Source organism: Megascapheus bottae, chromosome 23 (genome assembly GCF_031878675.1).
Source record: "Megascapheus bottae isolate mThoBot1 chromosome 23, mThoBot2.hap1, whole genome shotgun sequence".
Classification (NCBI taxonomy): Eukaryota; Metazoa; Chordata; class Mammalia; order Rodentia; family Geomyidae; genus Megascapheus; species Megascapheus bottae.
Window position 1 is genome coordinate 20,965,969 of NC_143531.1, and position 27,692 is coordinate 20,993,660.

The 27,692-nt window shown below is 38.7% G+C and overlaps 1 protein-coding gene across 6 annotated transcripts in view; it reads right to left on the bottom strand.

Annotated features, from left to right (window-relative positions):
* Tmem131l (transmembrane 131 like) overlaps nucleotides 1–27,692 on the bottom strand; it is a 127,965-nt gene that overhangs the window by 32,550 nt on the left and 67,723 nt on the right. For all 6 annotated transcript variants that reach the window (XM_090356844.1, XM_090356841.1, XM_090356840.1 and 3 more), the window contains 9 exons: nucleotides 11,130–11,207; nucleotides 10,790–10,943; nucleotides 8,303–8,361; nucleotides 7,876–7,984; nucleotides 5,686–5,779; nucleotides 4,885–5,038; nucleotides 3,989–4,159; nucleotides 2,181–2,250; nucleotides 1,025–1,142 (listed from right to left, as the gene is read on the bottom strand). In XM_090356844.1, the coding sequence (XP_090212970.1) occupies nucleotides 1,025–1,142; nucleotides 2,181–2,250; nucleotides 3,989–4,159; nucleotides 4,885–5,038; nucleotides 5,686–5,779; nucleotides 7,876–7,984; nucleotides 8,303–8,361; nucleotides 10,790–10,943; nucleotides 11,130–11,207 (1,007 nt within the window). The remainder of the gene's footprint in view (nucleotides 1–1,024; nucleotides 1,143–2,180; nucleotides 2,251–3,988; nucleotides 4,160–4,884; nucleotides 5,039–5,685; nucleotides 5,780–7,875; nucleotides 7,985–8,302; nucleotides 8,362–10,789; nucleotides 10,944–11,129; nucleotides 11,208–27,692) is intronic.

Genomic DNA, 27,692 nt, shown 5'->3' on the forward strand with positions numbered 1-27,692 from the left:
ATGATCTGATAAGCGTGACTCAAAGCCAGCCTGGGAAGGGAAGTCCATGAGACTCTTATCTTCAGTTAACCATCAAAAAGCTACATGTGGAGCTGTATGTGTTTCAAGTGGCAGAATAGCAGTCAAGGGAAAAAAGTACAGAGGTAGTGTATAGGCTCTGAATTGAAGCCCTAGGACTGACACACAAAAAAAGTGAGTGTACTCAAAGGAGTGAGTGGCTCATGCCTGTAATTCTAGCTACTTAGGAGGCTGAGATCTGAGGATCTCAGTTCAAAGACAGCAAAAAGTCCCCCTGAGACTCTTATCGCCAATTAACCACTCAAAAGCCAGAAGTGAAGTGTGAGTCAAGGTTGTAGAATGCTAGCCCTGAGCAGAAGAGTTCAGAGAAAGTGCCTAGGCTGTGAGTTCAAGCCCCATGACTAGCAAAAAAAAAAGAATATCAAATTCAAGCTGGGCACAGTGGCTCATGCCTGTAATCCTAGCTACTTAGGAGACTGAGATCTGAGGATCATGGTTCAAAGCCAGTCCAGGCAATACAAAGCCATGAGACTCTTATCTCCAATTAATCACTAGGAAACAGAAAGTGGGGTTGTGGCAGTAGCCTTGAGCTGAAGAACTCAGGGACAGCACCCAGGCCAGAATTCAAGCCCCATGACGCCATCTCCTCCCCTGCCAAAAAAGAATATCAATTCAATGCATTACCCTTTCATCTTTTCTGAGATTTGAAATATGTTAAACTAAAAAGGTGTCACGCATGAGAATCTCAGTTTCAGAGCCAGACCACATAGATAAATCTGCTAGACTGTTATCTCTAATTAACCAGCAAAAATCTTAAAAGTGAAAATGTGGCTCAAGTAATAAGATTACCAGCCATGAGTGAAAAAGCTGAGCAAAGGGAGAGTTCAAACACTAGTAATAGCACACAAAAAAGTAACAATATTGATCACTAAAAATTAAGAGTGCAATTTCAAAAAAAGTTCTAGGTAATCATTCCTAACAGAAAGAGAAAAAAATGAAGACTTACCTACAGACATCACCATTTTTATATTTCTTCCATCGTTCATACAATTTAGTTGCAAGTTCAGAATCCATACTCCAGGTAGACTGGTCCAGAGAAAGGCTCTTGTCCCAATTAAGATTTTCTAAAAGATCAGATTTATACATTAGACTTACAGAAAGTACAAATCAATAAGTAGATAACTCGGCTGATTCTTTAGACGTCTCAAACTGAGAGCACTACAAAGTGAAATTCTCTTTCCTACATTGCTCTATTGAAGTCCCTCTAACTCAATGGCAAATGATACATCAAATTAAACATGTAAAAAGCAAAACTAAATGGATCATATGAAGGTTGTAAAATAAAAGACATGGCTCATGACTACAGCGTGAAACAAATATATTTGCAACATTTCTCACGGCTTTAAATTTAAAATACAAAACTATTTTCTATTTAAATATTGATCTCTATCATGGAAGTCTTTCAGGATACCAAGTAGGGTGTTGAGAACAACTAAAATTCTAGTAAGAGGCCATGGACTACAGGCAGATCCTGCACAAGTGCATGAACTAGTCTTCTTGATGGCTCAGCCAGTCTGAGTCTTGTTTCTGCTAATGTGTTCCAGGAAATGGATAGGATTCTCATAAAGATCAAATGCTGCAATATATCAAAATGCAAAAAAAAAGTAACGAAAGAAAAACCAACCCAACCAACCTAGAAATCATATCCGTATCAACAAACACCATGACCTTCAGTCACTCAAGCCATTTAGCACCTCTTAATGAGAGGTGTGTGTACCTATTAAGTCTGCACATGCAATTCCAAATTACTTGATTAAGTTCTAGTCACCTCTTTCCCACAAAAATTAGAAAATTTCCATTTTTCCTGGAGTCAAGTCTACTATAATGACCAAACAGTGTTTTGTTTTGTTTTGTTTTTTCCCCAAGATCTCTTAACAAAAGTTTAAGCTGCTGAAACAAAGAGGGTCATATTTACACAAGCACACTGGAGGATTTAATAAACTATTTTGGGTCATTCTGTCAATGACCATGCTTCTGAACAGAATATGATGCAAGTACTTCAAGAGAACCTATTATTTCATCTAAAAATGTTAATTTCACTCACTGCTTCCCACTCCCCCCAAAACTAGAGTCTATAGAAAGTCTAAGGGCAAAATACTTACCTGCTTTTGATTTTCCCATGAAATAATGCATGCCACAATGTGCTATCACTTCAAAACCCAGACTCCCTTCCTAGATTAAAAAGTAATATATAAATAACTTAAAGCATAAAACTAAATATAAAAATCCTAACACACAAAAATACGATGTTGGCCTCTACCTCAGTGAAGTCTTTTTAATTAAAAACCAAACAACAAGAATTTATTTGTTTCCTTTTAATCATAAATCTAGGGAAATCTTAGCTTCCTCTCACTACAGTAGATTCCATACAATCATCAATGTCCATAATGACAACCATGGACCCATGAGACACCAAACTGCCATATGAATTAAGGATTATATTTTCAGGACATTCTTACTTGTTTGGTTTTTAGACTGCTTGTTTTACAATGTGTACACTCTAATCCTCACAGAAAGTGTACCATTATATGCTAATTCCTAGCTACCCCAGAACATTGAATACCATTTGTTTCTAGAGCCTGACTTTGAATCTCCCCCATAGTCACTCTTCTTATGTGCATCTCTTGACTAGAAAGGGAAGTTTTTAAGAAATCTCCCCTGCTCAAACTAGATAAATATTGGATACTTTAGAATATCTTCTGCTTTCTTACTTACAGCTAACTATAGGGCACTTCTAATTATGAAACATCAACAATAAGTGAGAAAAATAATAAAGATGGTTGCATGAATGTCTCAAAGAGAAAAGGTTAGAAGCTGTTGTTATATAGAATAGCTTGAATCAAAAGGAAGCAGTAATAACCAAGTAAAAAGAATTAAACATTTAAGAAAAATGAAACACGTTTAAGATAATCTAAATAAAACACATTTTGTCCAGCTTTTAAGAAAGCATTCTCTTTTTTTTTTTTTGGCCAGTCCTGGGCTTGAGCTCAGGGCCTGAGCACTGTCCTTGGACTTTCTCAAGGCTAGAACTCTACCACTTGAGCCTCAGCACCACTTCTGGCTTTTTCTATATATGTGGTACCGAGGAATTGAACCCGGGTCTTCGTGCATGCTAGGCAAGCACTTTAACCACTAGGCCAAACTCCCGGCCAAGAAAGCATTCTCTTATAAACCCTTTCAGGCTTAAGACTTGGTTCACTAATTAGTGACTTAAAGAGGTCTACTGAAAACATTTAACAATCTAAATGTATCTGAAGTCATTACAAACATATGCTAAAAGCTCAGCCATGTTTGCTGTAGTAACTCAATACTCCTCTCTTTAAAACTGCTGGTATAGCTCAATGGTAGAGCACTTAACCAATACCTACAAGGTCCTGAAACTGGTACCCAGCGTGGAAAAAAATAAGGAAAAAAATCTTTCATATTAAATGAAAACGAAATTGATGAATTCATTTGCTTTACTATGTGTGCGTGTGTGTGCGTGTATACACACACGCACCAGTCCTAGGGCTTACACTCAGGGCCTGGGTGCTGCTCCTAAGCTGCTTTTGCTCAAGGCTGGCACTTTACCCCTTCAGCCACAGCTCCACTTTGGGCTTTTTTGGTAGTTAAATGGAGATAATGGTCTCATGTTTCGTGCTTCCAACCAATGCTAGTGAGTAGCTAGGTTTTGGCGTGAGCCACCAGCACCTGGTGGTAGTGCTTTAATTTTTTTTTTCAAATTACTTCGTGAAAAATAAAAACAGCCATTTCCATATAGAGTTCCACATCAAAACAAATGCAACATCCAAGACTGGCTTAGGGAATATCTGTTCCCTAAGAATATGTATGCAACCCAAATAATAAATCCTAAGCACCATATAAGTAAAATGTTAAAATTATAACACACATACAGTGTTGTAAACAATACCTTGGTTGATGCTGAGAAAATGTGCAGAGGTATTGCAAAAATGGCACCTGTGTTTGTAGTCAAAAATATATTGGTAAACAGATTTATGGCAATGTCTTTAACAGCAAGTTTCAAAGAAAATATATTCCAACAGCCTGGAGGTAGAAATAAAGGGCCCGTGAAATTCAGAATCTAAAAAGAAAAGAAGCAAGAAAGATTACTTTTCCTAATACTAAGTATATGACTAAGATCATTGTAGACTATGACGCTAATGTTCTCCTATATATCAGGAAGCCTAATTCAATCTTAATTAGTTCCCAGCCAAAATCTATTATTTCTTATAGAAATAATATGTTCTAAACAACACTTAATATGACTCTATTTTGTTTTTCACAAATTCTGAAGTTTTTACTAAATATAATCTTTTAGTACAAATCATATGACATTTTGAATAATGGTAAAAATATTTTTTTTTTTTTTGCCAGTCCTGGGCTTGAGCTCAGGGCTTGAGCACTGTCCTTGGACTTTCTCAAGGCTAGAGCTCTACCACTTGAGCCTCAGCACCACTTCCAGCTTTTTGCTATGTATGTGGGGTACTGAGGAATCGAACCCGGGTCTTCGTGCATGCTAGGCAAGCACTCTACCACTAGGCCAAACTCCCAGCAAAAATAAATATTTTTAATGAATATGTTGCTGACCATTTGAGATCCCTGAGCAGTAATTGAGCCGAAAGGGGAGGGGAAGGCATGAACAGACAAGAATAGAGAACTCTTATAACTAATTCTGAAAGTATTAACAAGAAATTATTTGCTTTAAAAATTAGAAGTCAAAATTAATTTTTATTGATATTTATTTCATAGCATTCAACTTTAGACAAAGCTTAAATTGAGCTAAAATTTAAAAGTTATCATATATACCTTTAAAATGTGTTTAGTGTCCTTGGAAACAAACACATCCTTTAATACAACACCATGGTCAAAGTAGTTGAGGAACCATATTGACCACCCTCCTGATGAGGTCTCATGACCCTCTACGAGAAACTGGGCTGCAGAAGTTTCCACTCTGAAATACCTACAAACAGAAGACACGTAGACTATCACCCACATAGAGACAGTACCCCACACTCACAGGAGCCTCCAACTGCTAAAAGGAGGGCAGCATAAAACCATATCAAGGTTTGGATCACTTCACCTTCTGGTTCACAGTCACAGAAATTGAAGGCCAGGAAGAGGTGACTGTGTCATGATCAAGGTATTTGCAGAGGCCACAGACAAAACCAGGATCAGAACACAACTCATGAAACTCAGAGAACACCACACGAGCATTTCTTTCCAACTACATGGTTGTCTGATGTAGACTCTATTTTATGAATCTAATTGTTTAGTTCCCTCTTCCCAATCTTCTTGGAAACCTTTCATGTGCTAATGCACAGGTGGCAAGTCCAGAAAGAAAAATCATATAAAGTCAGGACTTTATTCTCAGTTGGCTTGCTTGCCACACTTGTACCACACTTGTACCCCAGTCCTGTTTTCTTTTGGATATTTTGAAGATGGAGTCAACTGACATTTCTGCCTGGGCTGGCTTTGTTACTACAGTCCTCTGGTTCTTGAGTCTTCTGAGTAGCTAGGATTATAGGTGTGAGACACCAATGCCTGGCTCTTATCAGTGACATTTTGAAAATGTTAAGGATGAAAAATCCAGGACTTCAGGGAACTTACCCCTGAATTACTGGAGAGGCGAGACAAGCATTTAGAGTTTGAGTGCTTTTTTTCTTCACAACTTCTGTGACTCCACCATCACATGATGTAGCTGCTGTTGATATAAAGCAATAAATATCAAGTATAAGCACTATTCATTTCACTATGATTGAAAAAAAATAGACTATTCACTTTTCAGTCTCTGTTAGTGAATGAACTATACATGGAAGATACTTCGCTTCCAACCTGCCTTTCTCCTTGACTAGCTTGTGGCTAATAATCTGGAATATGCTATCTATACTCTTCCTCTTTCATTTTCAAACCACATTCTCATTTTTTCTTGGAGGTAGTGAGGGCTTCAAGTCAATACCATGTGGCTTTTCTTCACATAGATGTGACTTTATCATAAGGAAGAACAAAGTCCTGACATCAATGACAAAAATAAAATTCAAAGCTCATTGGCAAAGTAATGAAAGCCTATAGAAAAGTAAGTATGAAAGGATTAAAATCTAAATAGGAAAAAGGAAGTAAATGAAGAGTGGAAATACATTTCAAAATACTGTTGATTTATCAGAATAACAGGCATATGGTCTCCTTGATATGTGGGTATTAGGTCCAAATCATTGGCATGAATTTGAAGATATGTATCTATATAGACAAATAGGTCTATGATAGGATATATATTCTACAGACATACACTGATATATAGACCAATATGTATCTAAGACATACAAAGAATCAGCTTCATTTTAAAATTATGTCCTTAAATTTATGCGTCAGTGAATGCACAGAGTTTTTTTTTTTTGTCAGATGTGGGGCTTGAAATCAGGGCCTGAGCACTGTCCTTGGGCTTTTCTCAAGGCTAAAGCTCTACCACTTGAGCGATAGCACCACTTCCAGCTTGTTCTACGTATGTGGTACCGAGGGGTTGAACCCAGGTCTTCATGCATGCTAGGCAAGCACTCTACCACTAGGCCAAACTCCCAGCCCCTGTTGTGATGCTTTTTAATGGTTGAAGAATACACTTTCCTGTACATGCATTCATGTAACAACAGTAGATGCTTAGGCTGTCCTGTTGTCTTAAGTCTTTTTCTGTAGATGGAGCTTTTAATAAAAATTAGGCGGGGCTTGAATTGTTAAATTCAAACAGTCTCCTACCTCAGCCTTCTAAGGAGCTACAGTTGTGCACCAACCTGCTCAGCTTAGGAAGTTTTGCAAATATGTGTATCTATGGGACATGTCCCTTGAACGACAATTAAGGATCAAGAACACACATATATATATATATGCATTTATTTATTTATGCCAGTCCTGGGGCTTTCTCAAGGCTAGCGCTCTACCACTTAAGCCACAGGGCCACTTCTGGCTTTGTGCATGCTAGGCAGGCACTCCATTACTATGTCACGCTCCTGGTCCATATTTAAAACTTTTTTAAGATTGCCAAATTTCCCTCCAAACAGTATACTATCTATTCTATTTTAGTTAAAACATAAATGTTTTATTTTCTAATCATTACTAACACAGAATATTAACAATCACTTTGATCTTTATCCACCTCAGTAATTAATTATATTTTATTTATTTATTGCTTTAAGTTACATTCCTTTAAAGATGATTGAGGGTATGCATGTTTTGTTATATTTCAAATCCATCTAAATTCCTTTATAGGACTTTGTAACTGTAAGAACCTAAATGACAGGACTGGGCTTGTACTGGCCATAGACTTTATGTATCACACTCTAAACAATTGGTACACCTACACTACCTGTGAAAACATCATCTCTTACACAGTGTGGCGGAATACGAGTGGAATTAGCCACAGTTTCTGGATCAAATTATCTCTAAGAACCACTGAAAACTGTAGCTTATTAAAATCAATCCATTCTTTTTGTTTGTTTGTTTGTTTTTGGTCGGTCATGGGGCTTGAACTCTGGGCCTGGGTGCTGTTCCTAAGCTCTTCAGCTCAAGGCTACCTCCCTACCCTTGGAGCCACAGTTCAAACTTCTGGTTTTCTAGTAGTTAACTGGAGATAAGAGTTTCATGGACTTCAGTGCGCAGGCTGGTTTGGACTATGACCTTCAGATCTCAGCCTCCGGAGTAGCTAGGATTACAAGCATGAGCCACAACGCCTGGCTCAATCCATTTATTTCTTAAAAATCATACTCCATATGTTATAACAAAATAAATCTTCAATATTACTAGAATGTATACCTTTGCAAGTAAAGGAGGCAATTTTTGTAAAGTTTGTTGTAGAAGTAGGTAGTAGTACGGGTTCAAACTGCAGAGACAGATCATTTCTATGGGAGAAATGATGCACATCCTGTAACAACAAAAGAAAATCCATATTATTCCTCTTTGCCAAAAAAAGTATTTACCCAGCTTGAACTCACTCTGTTCAAGTAAATAAAAACAGCACAGACCAGGCACCTAGCACCTGCTCAACAGATGGATGAACAGCAACAGAAAGTAAGTGCTGAAAACCTCCATGCAAACAGGGGTTCAAGCAAAGGACAAAGGGTTAACTGAAAGCAAAACAGAGTCTTAACAAGTGTCTTAGCATCTGTTTCTAAAAGCCCTCAGGTTGCAGTTAAATGTACCCTTGTAATTTCAAATTCTAAATGTAGGCATTGATAATTACCTGTATCCATATAAGGCTGTTTCCTGAATGTAATACATACATATTTACTGCAGAATCATCTGTCCAAAAGAATTAGAGTGATAAGATTACAACATAAAATTCCCATATCTTAACACAGTGATTAAACACTTCAAGAAAGGAAGAGTGGGGCCGGGAGTTTGGCCTAGTGGTTAAAGTGCTTGCCTAGCATGCATGAAGCCCCAGGTTCGATTCCTCGGTACCACATACATAGAAAAAAAGCCGGAAGTGGTGCTGAGGTTCAAGTGGTAGAGCTCTAGCCTTGAGAAAGTCCAAGGACAGTGCTCAGGCCCTGAGCTCAAGCCCAGGACTGGCAAAAAAAAAAAAAAAAAAAAAGAAAGGAAGAGTTTCTGTGTACAACTTGAAGAGTGTGTCTGTGTGTCTGTGTCTGTTTTGGTGGCGGTGGTAAGGACTGAACCCAGAATTTCACACATGCTTGTGGCTATTAACTTTAAATCACAAGGGAAAAAGATCCTTATAAAAGGATTGGGCTAATCACCCAGAGTCTCTAAATGATGAATTCTCAAGAGAGAAAGTCTAAATTTAATGTCATGGTACATTCTTCATTAACCAACCAGGCTGCTTGAAATATAGCAAAACTTTATTGATAGGAAACTCTTGTACTTCCAAATTTACACGACCATATTTGGAAAAAATTAAATTCTGGCATCCCAGAACACTCGCTTGCTTTTAGACTTCAGTTAAACAGCAAAAATGTTCCCCACAGGACACCAAATTTTAAATCAGTACCCACTGCTCAGCAAAAATGATAAAGCTGAGAGCAAGAGAGCTCCCCTGCTGACCCATCACTACAACAGCCAATTCTGAGCACTTGAAGACAAACAATGTTTGACAATCAACTAAGAATGCTTAACAGGGAGCTAGGATGTAGCTCAGTGGCAAAGTATTTGCCCAGTAAGTACAATGCCCTGGGTTTGATCCTCAATACCAAAAAAGAAAAAAAAAATACAGTTAAAAAAAAAGAATGTTAACAGGGCTAGGGTGTGGCTCAGTGAAAGGACCCATGTTTACCACAGTGAGGCCTTGTGTACAGTTCTCTAACACATGTATGTGCGCTCATGTATGCGTGTACACTGTGCTCTTTGATATTATCTGCACCACTTCTTTCCTTGAATTTGAATACATATCCACACTCCATATCAGAAGTCATTACAACCAAAGAATAAGGAAATGTACTGAACCCAAGGCTACAAGGGTCCTCCCAACTTGTCAAGTTTCCAACCACTAAGTATACAGCCAAACAGCATCATCTGATCAGCTGAGATTCTGTAGTCCAGTAAAAATGATGTAAGAGAATATCTGACTTAAAATACTTCATGAATAATTATTATCTTACAAAGTCATGCCTATTTAATAGGTTTACTACCTGCAAAACACCAAGAAAATACTCTCAAGGATACTGAATAGTTTGAAGTGACAATACTTCTCCTCAAAATAATGCAACCTAGCCAGGAGCTGATGGCTCATGCCAATAATTCTGCTCTAATCCTAATCTTTTTTTTTTTTTTTGGCCAGTCCTGAGCTTGAGCTCAGGGCCTGAGCACTGTCCTTGGACTTTCTCAATGCTAGAGCTCTACTACTTGAGCCTCAGCACCACTTCCAGCTTTTTTTTTTTTCTATATATGTGGTACCGAGGAATTGAACCCGGGTCTTCGTGCATGCAAGGCAAGCACTCTACCACTAGGCCAAACTCCCAGCCCCCTCTAATCCTAATCTTAAAGCTACTTAGGAGGTTGAGAACTGAGGATGAAAGAGAGAAATCAGCCTAGGCAGGAAAGTCCATGAGACTCTTATCTCTAATTAACCACCAGAAAACTAGAAGTGGCACTGTGGCTCTAAGTGGCAGAGTGCTAGCCTTGAGTTGAAGAGAGAAGGGAGAGCACCAAGGCCCAAAATTCAAGCCTCATGACTAACAAAAAGTAAAATATAGTAAGTACTAATAAAACACACTTCTCAGCGGCTGCAATGAAACAGGATTTTTCTTATTTTGTTAGACAGTTTATAGGGAAATACTATGGAATGATATTGCAAATGAATCCAAACATATTATTCTCATTTACTTTTATGTGTGTGTGTGTCTGCACTCATGCATGTGTGCGAGAATCGTGGAGCTTAAACTCAGGGCCTGGGTGCGTGGCTAGGACTCTACCACTTTGAGTCATAGCTCCCCCTTCCAGTTTTCTGGTGGTTAACTGGGAATAAGGGCCTCATGATGGGGGTGGAGGGAAGACACAACTCATGAACTTTCCTGTCCCAACTGGCTTTGAACAGCAGTCCTCAGATCTTAGCCTCTGCGTAGCTACAATTACAGTCATAAGTCACTAGTGCCTGGCAATCCAAACACATAACGATGAGTACTGAGGATAGAACACAGGGCCTTGAGCACGTGCTCCACCACATGCTAAATCCCCAGCCCTACCATGACATTTTTAATAGATTTCACCTTACCTGAGGTCTCAGGTTTATCTGTAGCTACATATACAATAGAGAGATGATCTAACAAATCTTGTGTGTTTTCTTCCAATTCTTTTGAGGAGTTTTCCATTGTTACAATTATGCTCATTTGTAATTGCAAGACATCATCAGATTCCAGGTAACAACTCTGAGATTAAAAGGAGGGAGAAAAAAAGAAAATTTCCAAAAAAAATCTAAATTCTGATTTAAAATTTTTGAAAACCACTTAAGGCAACAACATGTCTATTTTTAAGAACAGGCTATACTAATTTGGTTTTATTTTTAAGCAAAAAAGACTCAGTGGTTTTCAAAAAACTAAATGTTTTTATATTACCTTTAACTGCTGACACACTTTATTATGTAAACTGCATTCTAGTTGCACTTGCAGGAGGCTAGTATTAGTGCTTTCTACCTAAAAGAAGAAAAAAAGAAAGTGAACGAAAGTAAATGCAACAATCTAACATTACTAGTAAATAATCACTCACTTGTTCACTCATTCGTTTACTCAACAAATACTTGAGTATCTGCTAAATGTTGTATATTCTATTTATTAGAAATACAACAGTGAGCAAAACAGAAAAATCTGTGTTGTTGCTGAGCTTACCTTCTCAAGGAAATCTTAAGTTCTCCTTTGGGCAACCTGAAAGTCCCTAGTAGGGCAAATAAGGAGATGAGTATGTTCTAAATGTACATCAGAAGACTATGCTGGTGTTTCTAACACATATTGACCATTTTATTTAAACAGGAATCTTACTTTTATCTTGATGTACATTTACCCAGCAATACCCAGTTTTTAGGTATATGTGCTATAATCTTTAGAAGACACAATCCTGGAATCAGAAAAGACCACACAAAGAAATTCAACTGCCTTTTATTTTTGTTTTGTTTGTCCAGTCCTGGGCCTTGGACGTCAGGGTCTGGGTGTTCTCCCTGAGCTTCTTTTGCTTAAGGACATTGCTCTGCCACTTGAGCCACAGTGCCACTTCTGGCCTTTTCTGAGTAATTTAGTGGAGGTAAGAATCTCATGGACTTTCATGCCCAGGCTGGCTTTGAACTGCCCTTCATAAGGTTCCAGTATCCTGAGCAGCTAGGATTACAGGTGTAAGCCAAGGGTGCCTGGCTGTTATTATTTTTAATGTGTAGAAGAACTGTGCAAAGGAAATCAAAGTATACAGAAACAACGCAGAACATTTTCGAGTTCAAAGATCTTAGCTATACAGAATGATATGGAATGATATAGTTATGCTATATGTAGCATAGCTTCAAGGAAAGGAAGTAGACAATCTGATCAATAGAAAGGCATGGCATCTGGGTGGGAGACTGGGGACTGCACACACCTGAAAACATAACCACATCTAAAGGACTCCGGTTCTAAGACTTCCTAGTCCATGAAGTTTGGCATCTAGAACTGGTTATAGAGAAATACACACTGTGGCTGATAGCTAGAGTCAGCAAAGCTAAGAAGGAACTCACTGCTGAGGCTGGATTAATTTTGTATGAACGAGTATTATGTCCAAGAAGATGCATTATTAAGCTCAATTGCCACCATCATGTTTATTGTATTTCTAAGACTTATTTCAACACATCACATAAAAATAAATCTTATAAAGGTGGGTGCTAATAGCTTATGCCTGTAAGCCTAGCTACTCAGGACAATGAGATGTGAGGATTATAATTTAAAGCCAGCCTAGGTAGGAAAAGTCATGAGACTCATCTCTTAACCACCAAGAAGCTGAATGTGAAGCTATGGCTTAAGTGGTAGAGCACCAGCCGTGAGCAAAAAAGCTCAGGGGCAGTGTTCAGGCCTTGAGTTCAATCACCAGGACTGTCACAAAAAACAAACAAAACCCTTATTGGTAATAAATACATGAAAAAATAATAGTCAATATCCTTAGCATAAAGGAAATACAAACCAATACAAATACCAAATATAAACTATACTGAGTTTCTCTCTCATCCCAGTTAGAACGAAAGTAATGAAGAAAAAACACAAGGAATGTTGAGGAAATAGAAGCTGGAGGAGGGACTCATAATGCTGGAGGAAATATAAACTAGTCCAGCTACTATGAAGCTGTATGGAAGTTTCTTTAAAAGCAAAAGCTAAAGATAGATCTACCTTACAATCCTGTTAACCCACTCACAGGTATAGATCAAAAAGAAGGTCAGCATACAGTTAACACACCTGTACATACATGTTCATAGCTGCATTATTTAAAATGGCCAAAACATGGACTCAACCTAGGTGCCCATGAACCAAAGAATAAAAAAAGAAACTAAGGTACACATACACAATGGAGTATTGTTTGGCCATAAGAATCAAATTATGACATTTACAGGAAAATGAATGGAACTAGAGATCAGGTTAAACAAAATAAGTCATACTGAATGTTCTGTCATATGCAGAACTTAATTCCAAAAAATAAATGTCAAATTCCTTACTAAAACTTAAAAAAAATGACAGGAATGTAAAATAGGTTCTGTTTGGAGGGGAAGACCAGTGGGAGCCAGTAGAGTGAAAGATGACAGGAGTTGAGCATGACTCAAATACTTTATACTCAAGTCTGAGAACAGAACAGAACAGCTGGGTACTGGTGGCTCACTCCTGTAATCCTAGCTACTCAGGAAGCCAAAATCTGAGGCTCACATTTTGAAGCCAGCCTGAGCATCAAAGTCCATGAGACTGTTTTCTCCAATGAGCTACCAGAAAACCAGAAGAAACAGTGGGGTAGAGCATTAGCCTTCAGCAAAAAGAGCTCAGGTAGTACCAAGGCCCTGGGTTTAAGGCAATGACAAACAAAAAAAAGGGAGGGATAGAGAAAGGAGAATTGGTGGGGGTAAATTTGATTGGGATACATTCTATGTATGTAATTATTACCGTGAAGGCTTTCTTGCCAAGATAAGCTAATAAAAATGGAGGCCAGGCACCAGTCCCAGCTGTTGGGAAGGTGAATTAGTAAGATGATGGTTGAAAGCCATCAGGGTACATTTACCAGGCTTCATTTCAACCTATAAAAGCTGAGCATGGTTGTGACACTTCTCATTCCAGCTATCTGGGAAGTATAAATAGGAAGACTGCTATCCAGGCTGATCTGGGCATAAGGCAAGGTATTTAAAAAGTAATAATGCAAAAGGAAATAAAATGTGGCTCAAGTAATAGACTGCCTGCTTACCAAGTATAAGACTTTGAGTTAAAAACCCAATACTAAGGTGGGCACTGGTGGATCATGTCTCTAATTCTAGTTACTCAGGGGGCTGAGATCTGAAGATGATGGTTTGAGGCCAGCCTGGGTAGGAATGTTCAAGAGACTCTTATCTCCAATAAACTTCATACAAAAAGCTTGAAGTAGTGCAGTGGCTCAAAGTAGCGGAGTGCTAATCCGGAGCACGAAGAAGCTCAAGGGTAGCACTCAGGTCCAGCAACAATAACCAAAAGAGGAAAAGCCAAAACTCAATACTACTTCCTCCTCCCCACCCATTCATACACAAAACCCCCAAACCTTAAGAGGGGTAGGTCTCAATGCAAAGCTCTGTGTTCACAAGGCTCTCAGCAAAACCTCTAGCAATAACTACAGTTGTCAGGCAAAACCTTTTTCTTTAGGGAAAAAAAAAGACTACACTAATTTTAAAATGCCATAAAATGTCATTTAATAAAGTCATTTATTAATGACATTTGAAATAAAGGACATTAGTCAATGACTCTTCAAAAAACTATTGCTAGTAACTGAGTATCTTAGAATGTTCAATGTACAAACTGAACCTAATTTTTTCTTTGGAGGAATTGGGGTTTGAATTCAGGGTCTTGGCTTATTGGCTAGGCTGGAATTCTATCACTTAAAAACCATACCTTTAGCTTTTCTTTTCACTGTTTATTTGAAATGGAGCGTATCGAACTATTTATGCTCAGATCAAATTGTGATCTTCCAGATCTGAGTTTTTTGAGTAACTAGGATTAAGGGTGTGAGCCCTTGGATACCCAACTGAACTTAAAATTTTCAAAAGAACTAGATTTCTTTTTTTTTTTTTTTTTGGTGGGTCATGTGGCTTGAACTCAACTTGGGCGCTGTCCCTGAGCTCTTCAGTTCAAGGCTCGCACCCTATCCTTGAGCCACAGCAACACTTCCCGTTTTCTAAGAGGTTTCTCAGGTCCTTTTGTGCCCGGCTGGCTCTGAACCTTGATCCTCAGATCCCAGCTTCCTAAGTAGGTAGGATTACAGGCCACCGCACTCAGCCAAGAACTAGATTTTAAAATGTGTCCTTCTATGAATAAACCCATCTATCAAAAATATTTAAAACTTTAACCACATTTGAAATGATCTCCACCAAATATAAAAGGGTGTGTGTGTATACATGTGAGTATGCATTTTACTAGGGTTTGAACTTGCTAGGCAAGTATTCTATCACTTGAGCCACATATCAGTCCTTTTTGCTTTAGTTACTTTTCAGATAGTCTCCTGCTTTTGTTCAAGGCCAGCTTGAGACTGAAGTCTAATCTTACTACTTTGCCTATTGCTAATTAGCTGGGATAACAAGCAGGCACCACCAAAATAGGCTTGTTTTGATATACTGTTTAACTTTTGCCCAGGCTGGCCTTAACCTTGATACTTAAGTAGTTGTGATTATAGGGCATAACTGTAATCCCAGACTTCATCCAGCCCTAAGAACTTTAACTGTCTCTTCATCATTTAACATGAGCCGACCATATGCCGATCTCCTTCCTCCTTCTCTGACACTGGCACTGGAATTATTCTGGATACCTGTTGCTTTGTCTTCGTTCTGAAGTTTTCATGTGTTTTTAACCTATTTCAGCTTTTTCTTAAAATATTTGTTTTTCTTGGTAAACTTGTACCTGAATGTATTTTTTAATTTAGCCACAAAGCAAGATTAATGGGTTAGTTGGAAACATAAAACAGAGTGAGAAACTGTGTGCCTGGATGTATTTTTTAATTTACTACACAAAGCAAGATTAACTGGTTAGTTGGAAACATAAAAAAAAAAAAAACTGAGAAACTGTGATGGCCAACTATTCCACAGTCAAAACGTTGGACCAGAAATATCCCGGATATTTGGGAATTCTGGAATGGTTGCATACACACAGTAAGGTAACTTGGGGATAAGACCCTAAACATAAAAGTCATCATCTCATATGTACCTAATACACACAAGCTGGAGAAAATTGTTTACAATGGTTTGCATAGTTTTGCTTGTGAAACAAGGTACCATGTTCAGTGAACCAGTAGACATGTAGTGTCCTGCTGGGACACAAATTTCCAACTGTACTAGTTCATTTGCTGTAGAGCATATCTCAAGAGTCCACCAGAGGGCATTCTAATGCCTCCAAACTGCCCTGAAGTACACTGGTTTTATTTTTAAATATATTTTTTATTGTAATTAATAGAAAGGTTACATTATATTCGCCAGATAGAAGGTGCACTACCTTCACAAACACTGCTACCCTTTCTCATGTTTTTGTCCCCATTTTCCTTCCTCAGCTCCTCCCCTCATCCTATTTCAAATAAACAACTAAACATATATACAATATATCAGATAATAAGCTAAGATACTGCAACAATATGAGATAACCAATATACAGCAAAAAGAGATGAGAAATAACATAGTACATTAAGAACAACAATCACACATTATATGGCTCTTGTTTCTATATGCTGGAGGTCCTTTCATTTAGCCTCATCCTATAAGTACACTGATTTTAAAGTTCACTTTTTTTTCTCAAAAGAATAAAGCCGTTGCAACCTTTAACAAAGAAACTATATAAGCAAAGCACAAGTTCTGTAAAGAAACCACACAGACAGGGCTTGTGAATTCCCCTCAGGAACCTGATGGAACACACCATGACAGCAGGATGTCCCTAATCCAATGTATAATAATATAGACAATAAAACCTGTCTATTTTTTGAAGCTTCCTATGTGACCTTAACATTCTCTTTTAGAAGATGAGGGGGAATGTAGCCTTAGGGGCCAAAGGCCACACGGCCAGTTAATGGTTAAATGTACACTAGTAACTTTTCCCTAGTAAGTCAGGGAAGACCAAGTTTACTCTCACAAAACACTCTAAAAATTCATTAGTACAGAGATCTGTATCTGAAAAATATTAACAATATACATGGAACAGCTGGGCACTGGTAGCTCACACCTATAATCCTACCTACTCAGGAGGCTGAGATCTGAGGGTGACGGTTTCAACTAAAAAGTCCATGAAACTCTTATCTCCAATTAACCACCAGAAAACTGGAAGTGACTCTGACTCAACATAGTAGAGCGGTAGCCTTGAGTTGAAGAGCTCTGGAACAGCACCTACGCCCAGGGTTCAAGCCCACAAATGACCAAAAGAAAAAAACAAAAAACAACAACAAAAAAAACCCAATATGGAACGGTGGATAAAAAATAAATGCTAGAAGCCTCTTACTTATTCCCATACAGGAGTAGAAGTTGATACAGGAGTAGAAGTTGAGATAATTAGTACTGAAAAAAAGCAATTCCCATCACATCATAAATTGATCTTAGAGTAGGTAGGTTGTACACTACAAAAGAAAAGTGAATTCCTAAGTCATGTTAGATGACTTTTATCAATGAGTAAATCACATCCTAATGAAAGTACGTAAGAATTTCTTCTATATTACTTTTTTAAAAGAATGAGCCCAAAATTATTATGCTCTCAAAAATAATCACATATGAAACCTTTCATTTAAGGAATGTAGCTGGGTACAGTAGCTCATCTTTGTAATCCTAACACTTAAGGCATAAAGCTCATGAGTCCAACCAGGGCTACATAATGAGACTCAAACAGCCCACAGCAAAACAAACCAAAAACCCCCAACAGTGAAAAACAACAGTATAGCTCATTTAAGGAATACAATCTGTGAAAGACAAAAGAGTTACTTTGAAAATTTCAGCCTTAGATTCTATTATTCTCAGATATTTTTCTCTTTTTTTAGAATTCTGAATGTAAAACTTGAGAGGTCTTTACAAATCTCTTAAGCTATCATGTGTATCACGAGAACAGATTCTGTACAAGCCAGGGACTATTCCAACCATGAACACCCATCCCAGGCAAACAAGCTGGATATAAAAAAAGTCTACAACAAATAATCTTGCATGAATGGGAAATATCTTGGGTCCAACCCACACACCTCCCACTCTAGTGTTTCCTACATGACAGTCTCAGCAACTATCAACAAATGTTACATGATGGTTTGACCCTGACATACCCTTCGATCCTCATATGTAACCACTAAAACAAAAATTTCCTGTTGCTAGATTCACTCATAAAAACATTCTCAGAAACCTAGAAACTGAGTTTTCTGGTTTTGTATACACATACAAAAGAGCTAATATATATACACAGTTTTCTGGACCCATGTCCTTTTAGAAAAGGTGTCAGTGGTTAACCCCCAGCCATCAGTGCCTGGGGCCACCGCCTTTCCAATGGAGGATTCAGTGTGAGTCACCAAGTTCCCTGTAATATTATGAGCAGGAAACCAGACACATGTGAAAGCTACCAGATACAAAGGAAATCCTCAAAGGGAAAAGTCTTTACTTGTGTGATTCATGTACTTGGTAAAATTCTACAACAAAACATTTTAGATGCTCATAAGCATGTTTCCTACACTGAAGTGGTTAGAAGGAAACCTCTTTATTCCTCTGGTTTCTAAAAGAAGAGTTTCCACACCCCTGGAAAATCCACTTTGTTTCTTTTCCTCTATTTCACTATTGGTGCAGGAGAAGGGCATGTGGGGGGAGGGGGTGTTACCAGTCTTTTTACTGCATACCACTTCTCACACCCCCTGAAATGTGCCAGAAACCCAGAAGACTAGACAAAAAAAAGGTATCTGGAAAATCAGTTAACATTTAAAATAAGTTATCGAGTCAGTCAATTCCAAACTTTAGACTCTATTACAGAGCTATAATTATCAAAACAGCTTGGTACTGGCACAAGAACAGGCCTGAAGACCAATGGAATAGAACTGAGGACCCAGATATTAAACCACAGACCTATGGCCACCTAATCTTTGACAAGGGAGCCAAAAAAATAGAATGGAAGAAAGACAGCCTCTTCAACAAGTGGTGCTGGCAGAACTGGTTAAGCACCTGCAGAAAACTAAAGTTGGATCCTTCTTTGTCACCCTGCACTAGAATTAACTCCAAATGGATCAAAGACCTGGAGGTAAAAGCTGACACACTGAAAACTTTACAGGAAGGAATAGGAGATACACTAGGCCTCCTTGGCACAGGTCGAAACTTTCTTAATAAGGACCAAGAATCACAACAAATCAGAGAAAGGCTGGATAAGTGGGAATGCATTAAACTGCAGAGCTTTTGTATGGCAAAGGACATAGCTAGTAAATTAATTAGGAAGCCTACAGAGTGGGAGAAGATCTTCACCAACCAAACAACGGACAAAGGCCTCATATCTAAAATATATCAACAACTCAAAAAATTGAATCACTCCAAAACTAATCTCCAAAGAAACAACCATCCCATTAAAAAATGGGCCAAAGACTTAAAGAGAGTCTTCTCTGAAGAAGAAACAAAAATGGCCTATAGACACATGAAGAAATGCTCAACATCTCTGGTCATAAAAGAAATGCAAATCAAAACAACTCTAAGATTCTACCTCACTCCAGTTAGAATGGCCAGGATCAGGAAAACGAATAATAACAGATGCTGGAGGGGATGTGGCCAGGAGGGATCACTACTACACTGTTGGTGGGAGTGCAAACTTGTTCAACCACTATGGAAAGCAGTGTGGCAGTGCCTCAAAAGACTAAACATAGAACTCCCCTATGACCCAGCAATTCCACTACTTGGCATTTACCCAACCATCCAAAATCTAGGGCATACTAAATCCACTAGCACAACAATGTTCATTGCAGCACTATTCACCATAGCAAAGATATAGAACCAACCTAGATGTCCCTCAGTTGATGAGTGGATCAACAAGTTGTGGTATTTGTACACAATGGAATTCTATGCTGCTGTCAGAAAGAATGACATCGCCCCATTTGTTAGGAAATGGAAAGACTTAGAAAAAATCATATTAAGTGAAGTAAGCCAGACTCAAAGGAACTTAGGCTCAATGGTTTCCCTCATTTGTCATAATCAGTAGAAACCTTGGGCTCTACTAGCAGAGACCTGCAATAGAGCAAAATCTTGATACATAAGGCCATATAGTATGAAGCTAATTGAAAGGACCTCCAGGATATCGAAACAAAAGCCATATAATGAATGATTGTTGTCCTTAATGTACTATGTTGTCTCTCATCTCCTTTGCTGTCCCTTGGTTATCTCATATTGTTATAGTATCTCACTTTGTTATCTGATATATTGAATTTATTTGTATTTGGTTATTTGAAATTTGATAGGGAAGGGGGGAAAACCAAGACGGGTGGGGGGTGTGGGGGGGGGGGAAGGGAAATGGGTACCAAGACACGTGAAAGGGTATCAATATACATGAATTAATGCACCTTCTATCTGGCAAATATCATGTAACCCTTTTACTAATTACAATAAAAAAATGCAAAAAATAAATAAATTTCAAAAAAAAAAAAGATATCGAGTCAGATCAAGGAAGAAATCATCTATGAAGCCAGACGTTAGTAGCTCACACCTGTAAGCCTAGCTACTCAGGAGGTTGAGATCTGAGGATCACAGTTTGAAGCCAGCCCAGGCAAAAAAGTCCTTAAGACTCTTATTGCCAATAAACTTCTCAGAAAAAGCTGTAGGTGGAACTGTGGCTCAAGTGGTAGGGCACTAGCCTTGATCACAAAGAGGCTCACAATAGTGACCAGGCCCTGAGCTTAAGCCCCAGGACTGGCAGAGGAAAAAAAAGGAAAAAAAAATGATCTATCATGTGCAACACCTTGGCTTTCACACTTGAGTAAATAACTGGCTTTTAACTACAACCACTGTTGGCAGTACCAATAACCACGTAGGATTTTCACCTTGGGAGGTCATAAGCCATGATGGCCCTGTCCACAGACAAGTTACTATTTTTATACAACAGCATGATGCTGGGCAGTATACAAATGGCACGTAAGTCTTTTAAGTCCAGCTCATGATCTAGAAATAATAGGTCAAACTTCATGATGTAGGCTGCTAGAACTTGACCTTGACCACGTCCTACTTAGAAATGGTTATGGCAAGAACTAGACCAAAAAGAGTATGAAAAAGCATTGTGATTCCTAAAACAGACACAAAATTATCATATAATTTAGTGTTCATACTTCTAGTATATATTCAAAGTACTAACAATGCCTCAAGCAGGTATCATTATGTTTATGTCATTTTTTTTTTTTTGCCAGTCCCTGGGCTTGAATTCAGGACCTAAACACTGTCCTTGGGCTTTCTAAAGGTCTAGTGCTCTACCACTTAAGCCACAGCATCACTTCTGGCTTTTCTATGTATATTGTACCAAGGAATCGAACCCAGTCTTGGTGCATGCTAGCCAAGCACTCTATTACTAGGCTAAACTCCTGGCCATTGCTCCTATTTCTTAAGGGTCTGTAACTTGAAGACAAAACAAAAGCCATATATCAGTGGCTCATAACTGCAATCCTAGCTACTCAGGAGGCTAAGATCTGAGAGGGTCAGTTCAAAGCCAATCCTGGCAGAAAAACCAGAGACCCTTCTCATTAACCAGCAAAAAGCCAGAAGTATAGGTATGACTCAAGTGGTACAAAAAAACAAAAACAACAAAAGAAAGTGCTTGAGAAAAACAAAAGTTTGGGACAGTGCTCAGGCCGAGTTCAAGCCCTAGTATTTCCAGAGTCTGGAGAAGAACATATACAATGGACTGTATTCACCTGACATAAGGTTTCAGAGTTGATACCCTGTCATTTTCATGTAAGAGATTTATGACTTCAGCAAAGAAGTCTAAAAATTACATTAAGATGACACATATATTTGTAGAGATTCTCAGCTATTACACTTAGGAAACTGTTCATTCCATTTAACTCACTTGTAATACAATAAGGAATGAGACTATGTTATGGCCAAACCTTTCCCTGTCCATTTTCCATCTCCAATGCTAAATCTAACTTTTACAATCTAGTCGTTAGGAAGAAATGTGCCACTTCCTCTCTCCTCTGTCAAACTGTGCATGAAAAGGCATTCCTTGTGCTTTTCACAACGTTTTACAGCTTCCCTTTCTATCATATCTAAATGACAAGGCTCAGCACCCACAAAGACAAGTTGCAGGTAACTTGAGGAACCCTGCCCCAACCTGGCAGGCTCCAGGCAGGCCCCTGCCCAACACCTGTTCCTGGCAAGCACAAAGGCTTAACACCACACACCAGAAGCAAAGACCATGCCAAATTTAAAAGGTTAAAAACTCGCTCTGAAATGTATTAGGTATCCACACAATATCCAGATATAGTCTCTCCTTTACATAGCCAGCAACATGGTCCCAGGACAAGGAAAGAATATCTCAGCCATACTCACAACTCAAAAAAACAACAAAATATGGTGGCTTTTGTTAAGTGCAACTGTAGTTTGGAGATTCCTTCTGGATTGGGGGCCTTGGGCTTATAACTAAAAATTTGGTACTGTCCTTAAACTTAGCACTCTACACTTGAACTATACTTTCAGTTTGGGTGGTGAATTGGAGATAAGAATCTCATAGCCTTGAGTTGGGGTTCAATTCTTTGGTACCACATTCATAGAAAAGCTGGAAGTAGTGCTGTGGCTCAAGTGGCAGAGCACTAGCCTTGAAGAAAAAGCCCAAGGATGGTATTAATATTCAATTAGATTCAGTGTGTATTTCCACACAGGCATAGAGTAGGCCTTGATCAACTTCAATCTACCTTGGTCCTACCCTCTCCTCAGTTCCCTGATTGTCCCATGTTTTCTTATAATCACAGAACAAAATCTCTCCTTTAGATAATTCAGTAATATGCCAGATACTCCTTCTTTCCCTCTCCCTCACACATCCTCTCACACACATACATGAACTACTTCTGCTTAGTAGAATGGATGTCATGGATTTTTCTTAAAAACATGTTTCGGGGCCGGGAGTTAGGCCTAGTGGTTAAAGTGCTTGCCTAGCATGCATGAAGACCCGGGTTCGATTCCTCAGTACCACATACATAGAAAAAAGCCGGAAGTGGTGCTGAGGCTCAAGTGGTAGAGCTCTAGCCTTGAGAAAGTCCAAGGACAGTGCTCAGGCCCTGAGCTCAAGCCCAGGACTGGCAAAAAAAAAAAAAACAAAAACAAAAACAAAAAAAAAAAAAACATGTTTCATAGCTCTATTGTACTATATAATTAATTTTACAGTAATTCTATTAATAATTAAAATTCTCACTTTGTTGTGTGGCTACTTCTACAACTGTTACATGTTTTCCAAATCCCAGGGTATAGAGCTCAGTCTCTAGCCTAGCCTGTCTGAAAGTCTCTAGCAAGCAGGTAATCTGTGCTCTCTTCCAGCCAAGGCAAGGAAGCTGCTTCTCAGTGGTAAAGGTGAGGCCTTTGAAAGCGAAGCCTTGGCTACTTCCTTTGTTCCCACTAGGAGCTTAGAGTCAGCCTTTGGTGACAATCTTCCACAAGAAGATTGGCTGGGTGTCCTTGATTTCCAAGGCTCAGCTTGGCTTCTGTCTTGAGACCTCCCTGGCTTCAGGTTGCTTGCACTCAGCTAATATAATCTGGTAGCCAACTAACTCCGTATAAAAGAGGAGACCTTCTAGAGATGGCAGCTGTTCTCCAGGATACGGGGTAAAAATTTTGCCTGATGCTTGTGTGTCACACTAGGGAAGTCACTGGCATGCCAAATTCCTATACTAGGTTTACGGCTCCCAAAAGGTACACCTTGAAGAAGGCAAGCAGGTTACCTTGAGGCAAAGGCTTCCTCTCCAGGGACCCTGGCTGGAGCTACAAATTTGTTTCCAAATTTTCTAGGTCCACTTTGTCTTTTATCACATTTCAGCTTCCTGTTTCTCTACTGTACTGTGATGTTCCTCATTTTTGCTCTTTTGAATGTAATCCTCTTTCTGACCAGATGCTTCATTCCAGAGTCTAGTAGAAGAAGAATCTCCTCTGCTGCCTTACTGTCTTCTATAATCTTTTTTGTTCTTCTGTAGTACTAGGATCTGAATTCAGGGCTGAATGCTTGTTATACTGGCATGAGACTTATTACACAAAAATCCAACGTGGTTTAGATCTAAATGCAAAGCAGACCTGAACATGTTGTCAGGCTGTATCTTTTACCTCTTCACAAATCCAAAAATTACGTATAATCTATTTCTTCTCTCAACTTCAAATTTTACTCCTGAACAAAGTTAATTCAGGTAGACACAGTAGCATAAAACCTTTAATTCTATACTAGAAGGCAGAGATCAAGAAACACAAATCCAAGGCCAATGTAGACAGAGAAGTCAGGCTGAAGGACTCAAATGGTAGAGAGCCAGCCATGAGCAAGAAAACAAAGCAGGCATGAGTTCAAACTCCAGGACCAGAATTTTTTTTAAAAGTTATTTCTTTTCACATTGAATTACAGAGACAATTTAAGGAAAAGTTGATGCTATTTTTATTTATGGTCTTCAGCTTTGCATCAGATATATTCTCCAAGTTGTAAGCTACAAGGGCATCTGCCACACCCAGTCCTTCTGAGGAATCCACGCTAAACAAATCCCCTGCTTCATGCTACATGGTAAGGGTCTCCCGTACAGCAGAATGTTAAAAATTTGAGATTGGGGTCAGGAGCAAGGCCTAGTGGTAGAGTGCTTGCCTAGCATGCACAAAGCCCTTGGTTCAATGCGTTGGCACCACATACACAGAAAAAGCCACAAGTGGTGTTGTGACTCAAGTGGCAGAGTGCTAGCCTTGAACAAAGTGTCCAAGGGCAGTGCCCAGGCCCCGAGTTTAAGCCTCAGGACTAGCAAAACAAACAAACAAACAACAAAAACTTGAGATCAATAATACTCAAAATAATATCAATCAACTTTAAATATAAAGAACACATGAGCAACATGCAGTTTAACTGAAATGGAGTTATAACTGGGCTATTTTTAAGAATGTCACAATTACTTTTTATGTTTAAACTTTATATATTTTCTTATTTGTGTGTGTGCATATATATATATATATATCAATATTTGTTAAATCACGCATTAATGGCTTACATCTTTAATCCTACCTATTCTGGAGGCTGAGATCCAGAGGACTGAGATTTGAAGCCAGTCAAGGCACAAAACTTTTGAGATGGACTCCATCTCCAAAATAACCAGCAAAAAGCAGGACTCCAGGCCGGGAGTTTGGCCCAGTGGTAGAGTGCATGCATGAAGACCTGGGTTCAATTCCTCAGTACCACATACATAGAAAAAAGCTGGAAGTAGTGCTGAGGCTCAAGTGGTAGAGCTCTAGCCTTGAGAAAGTCCAAGGACAGTGTTCAAGCCCTGAGCTCAAGCCTAGGACTGGCAAAAACAAAAAACAAAACAAAACAAAAACAAAAACAACAAAAAAACCAAACAAACAAAGCAGGACTGCACATGGCTCAAATTATACAGTACCATCTGAGCAAGGACACTGAATAAGCAGCAAGCCTTGAGTTCAAACTCTAATAGTACCCAAAACAACAATTTTTATTATTTTTAGGTTTTTATTTTTAGCTAGTACTTGAGAAACAGATTTCATTTTCTAAATCATAACAAGTAAACCCAAATAAATACCTTTAAAGGATATTTTTTGAAATTTCAATTTTTAAATACTGTTTTTACTAGTAAACAATTAGCAAAACAAATCAGGTCATTGGGCTGTATTCAATTATTGGAACACTCAAGAAACAACATTCAAGAACTACCAGTTGACTGCCTCGATGCCTGCCTGGCCTAGAGAAAGCTATGGCCATCCAGGACAGCCTTAAAAACACAGAGCTGGCACAAGTTAAAAGTAAAGAAGAGATTTTTCTACAGCCAAGAATGGAGGAAAAGATGACAGGACTGGCAAACAACACCAAGACAATTCAATAGGGAGAGCAATGTTTTTCTACCAAATGGTACTAGTACTACATCTATATGTAAAAAAATAAATATGGATCCCCTACTCTCATTCCATCTTCAATCATTTAAAAGCAAAATAGGCCATAAGCCTAAATGTAAACTATAAAACTTAAAGGGAGATAAGTAAATCTTTAACCTTTGCTTTTTCACATGTAGCACTACAAATGTAAATAACCAAAGGAAAAAACAGGTAAACCATACTTTATCAAAATTCAAATTTGGGGGTCCAGGAGTTTGGCTAGTGGTAGTATGCTTGTCTAGCATGCACAAAGACCTGGGTTCAGTTCCTCGGTACCACATACATAGAAAAAAGCTGGAAGTGGTGCTGAGGCTCAAGAGGCAGAGTCTAGTCATGAGAAAGTCCAAGGACAGTGCTCATGCCCTGAGCTCAAGCCCAGGACTGGTTAAAAAAAATAAAAAATAAATAAATTCAAAATTGGACGTCAGCGGTTACCATTAAGAAAGTGTGAAGGATGCTGGATAGGGTGGCTCATGCCTGTAATCCGAACTACTCGGGAGGCTGAGATCGGAGGACCAAGGTTCAAAGTCAGCCTAGGCACTAAAGTCCATGGGACCCTTATCTCCAATTAACCACTAGAAAGCCAAAAACTAGAAGTGACGCTGTGGCTCCAGGGGCAGGGCAGTAGCATTAAGCTAAAGAGCTCAGGGACAGTGCCCAGGACCAGAATTCAAGCTCCATGACAGACCAAAAAATAAAGTGTGAAGGGGTCAGGAGTTTGGCCTTGCTATAGTGTGTCTGCCTAACAAGCACAAAGACCCGGTTTGATTCCTTGATACCACACACATAGAAAAAACCAGGAGTGGTACAGTGGCTAAAGTGACAGCTAGCCTTGAGAGAAAGCCCATGCTCAGGCCCTGAGTTCAAGCCACAGGACTGGTGAAAGAGGGGGAGGAAGCAAAGTGTGAAGACAAGCTACATAATGGTGGGAGAGAATGGTTGTAAATCATGTATCTGTATGTTTAATAGGGAGACAAATTCAGCCAGGCAATGGTGGCTCATGCCTAGGAGGCGGAAATCTAAGGATCACAGTTCAAAGCTAGCCCAGGCAGGGAAGCCTGTAAGACTTTGAGCTGTGGCTAAAGTGGTACAGTGCCAGCCTTGAGTGAAAAAGCTAAGGGACAGCACCCATGCCCTGAGTTAAAGCCCTGGGATTAAAACCAAGAAAAAAAAAAAAAAAAAGGCTGGGAATGTGGCTTAGTTGTGGAGTACTTGCCTAGCACATATCTGGACTAGATTCCTCAGTATCACATAACAGAAAAAGCCAGAAGTGGTGCTGTGACTCAGGTGGTTGAGTGCTATCCTTAAGCAAAGAACCTCAGGGACAGTGCTAGGCCCTGAGTTCAAGTTCCAGGACATGTGAATAATAATGATAATAATAATAACAACAACTAGTAATTTTTAAACGGCATTATATTCAAGAGAACAGAAACATTTTTCATAATAAAAAGCAGAAATAACTCAAATGTTCACCAATTGGGGAAAGGGCATGATCAAGTTTCAGAGTACTTAGCTAACAAATACAAGGCTCTGAGTTGAAATTCTAGTACCACCAGAAACAAAAAATGTCTACTAACTAATGATTAAACAAAATATGGTATGTCTACATACCATATGATATGCTACTTGGCAATAAAAAGGAGTAAAAAATGTGGATGGAACCTGAAAATACATTATAGGAAAAAAGCTAATCACAAAGGAATATATTTTCTTTGTATGAAATACCCATAATAGATAAATCCACTCAGACAGAAAAGACAGAGGCAGATTTAGTGGTTACCAGGGACTAAGGCAACGAAAATATTCTAAAATTAAGATACTGATGATAGTTATAAAATTTTGTGAATATATTACAATCCACAAAATTATAGTC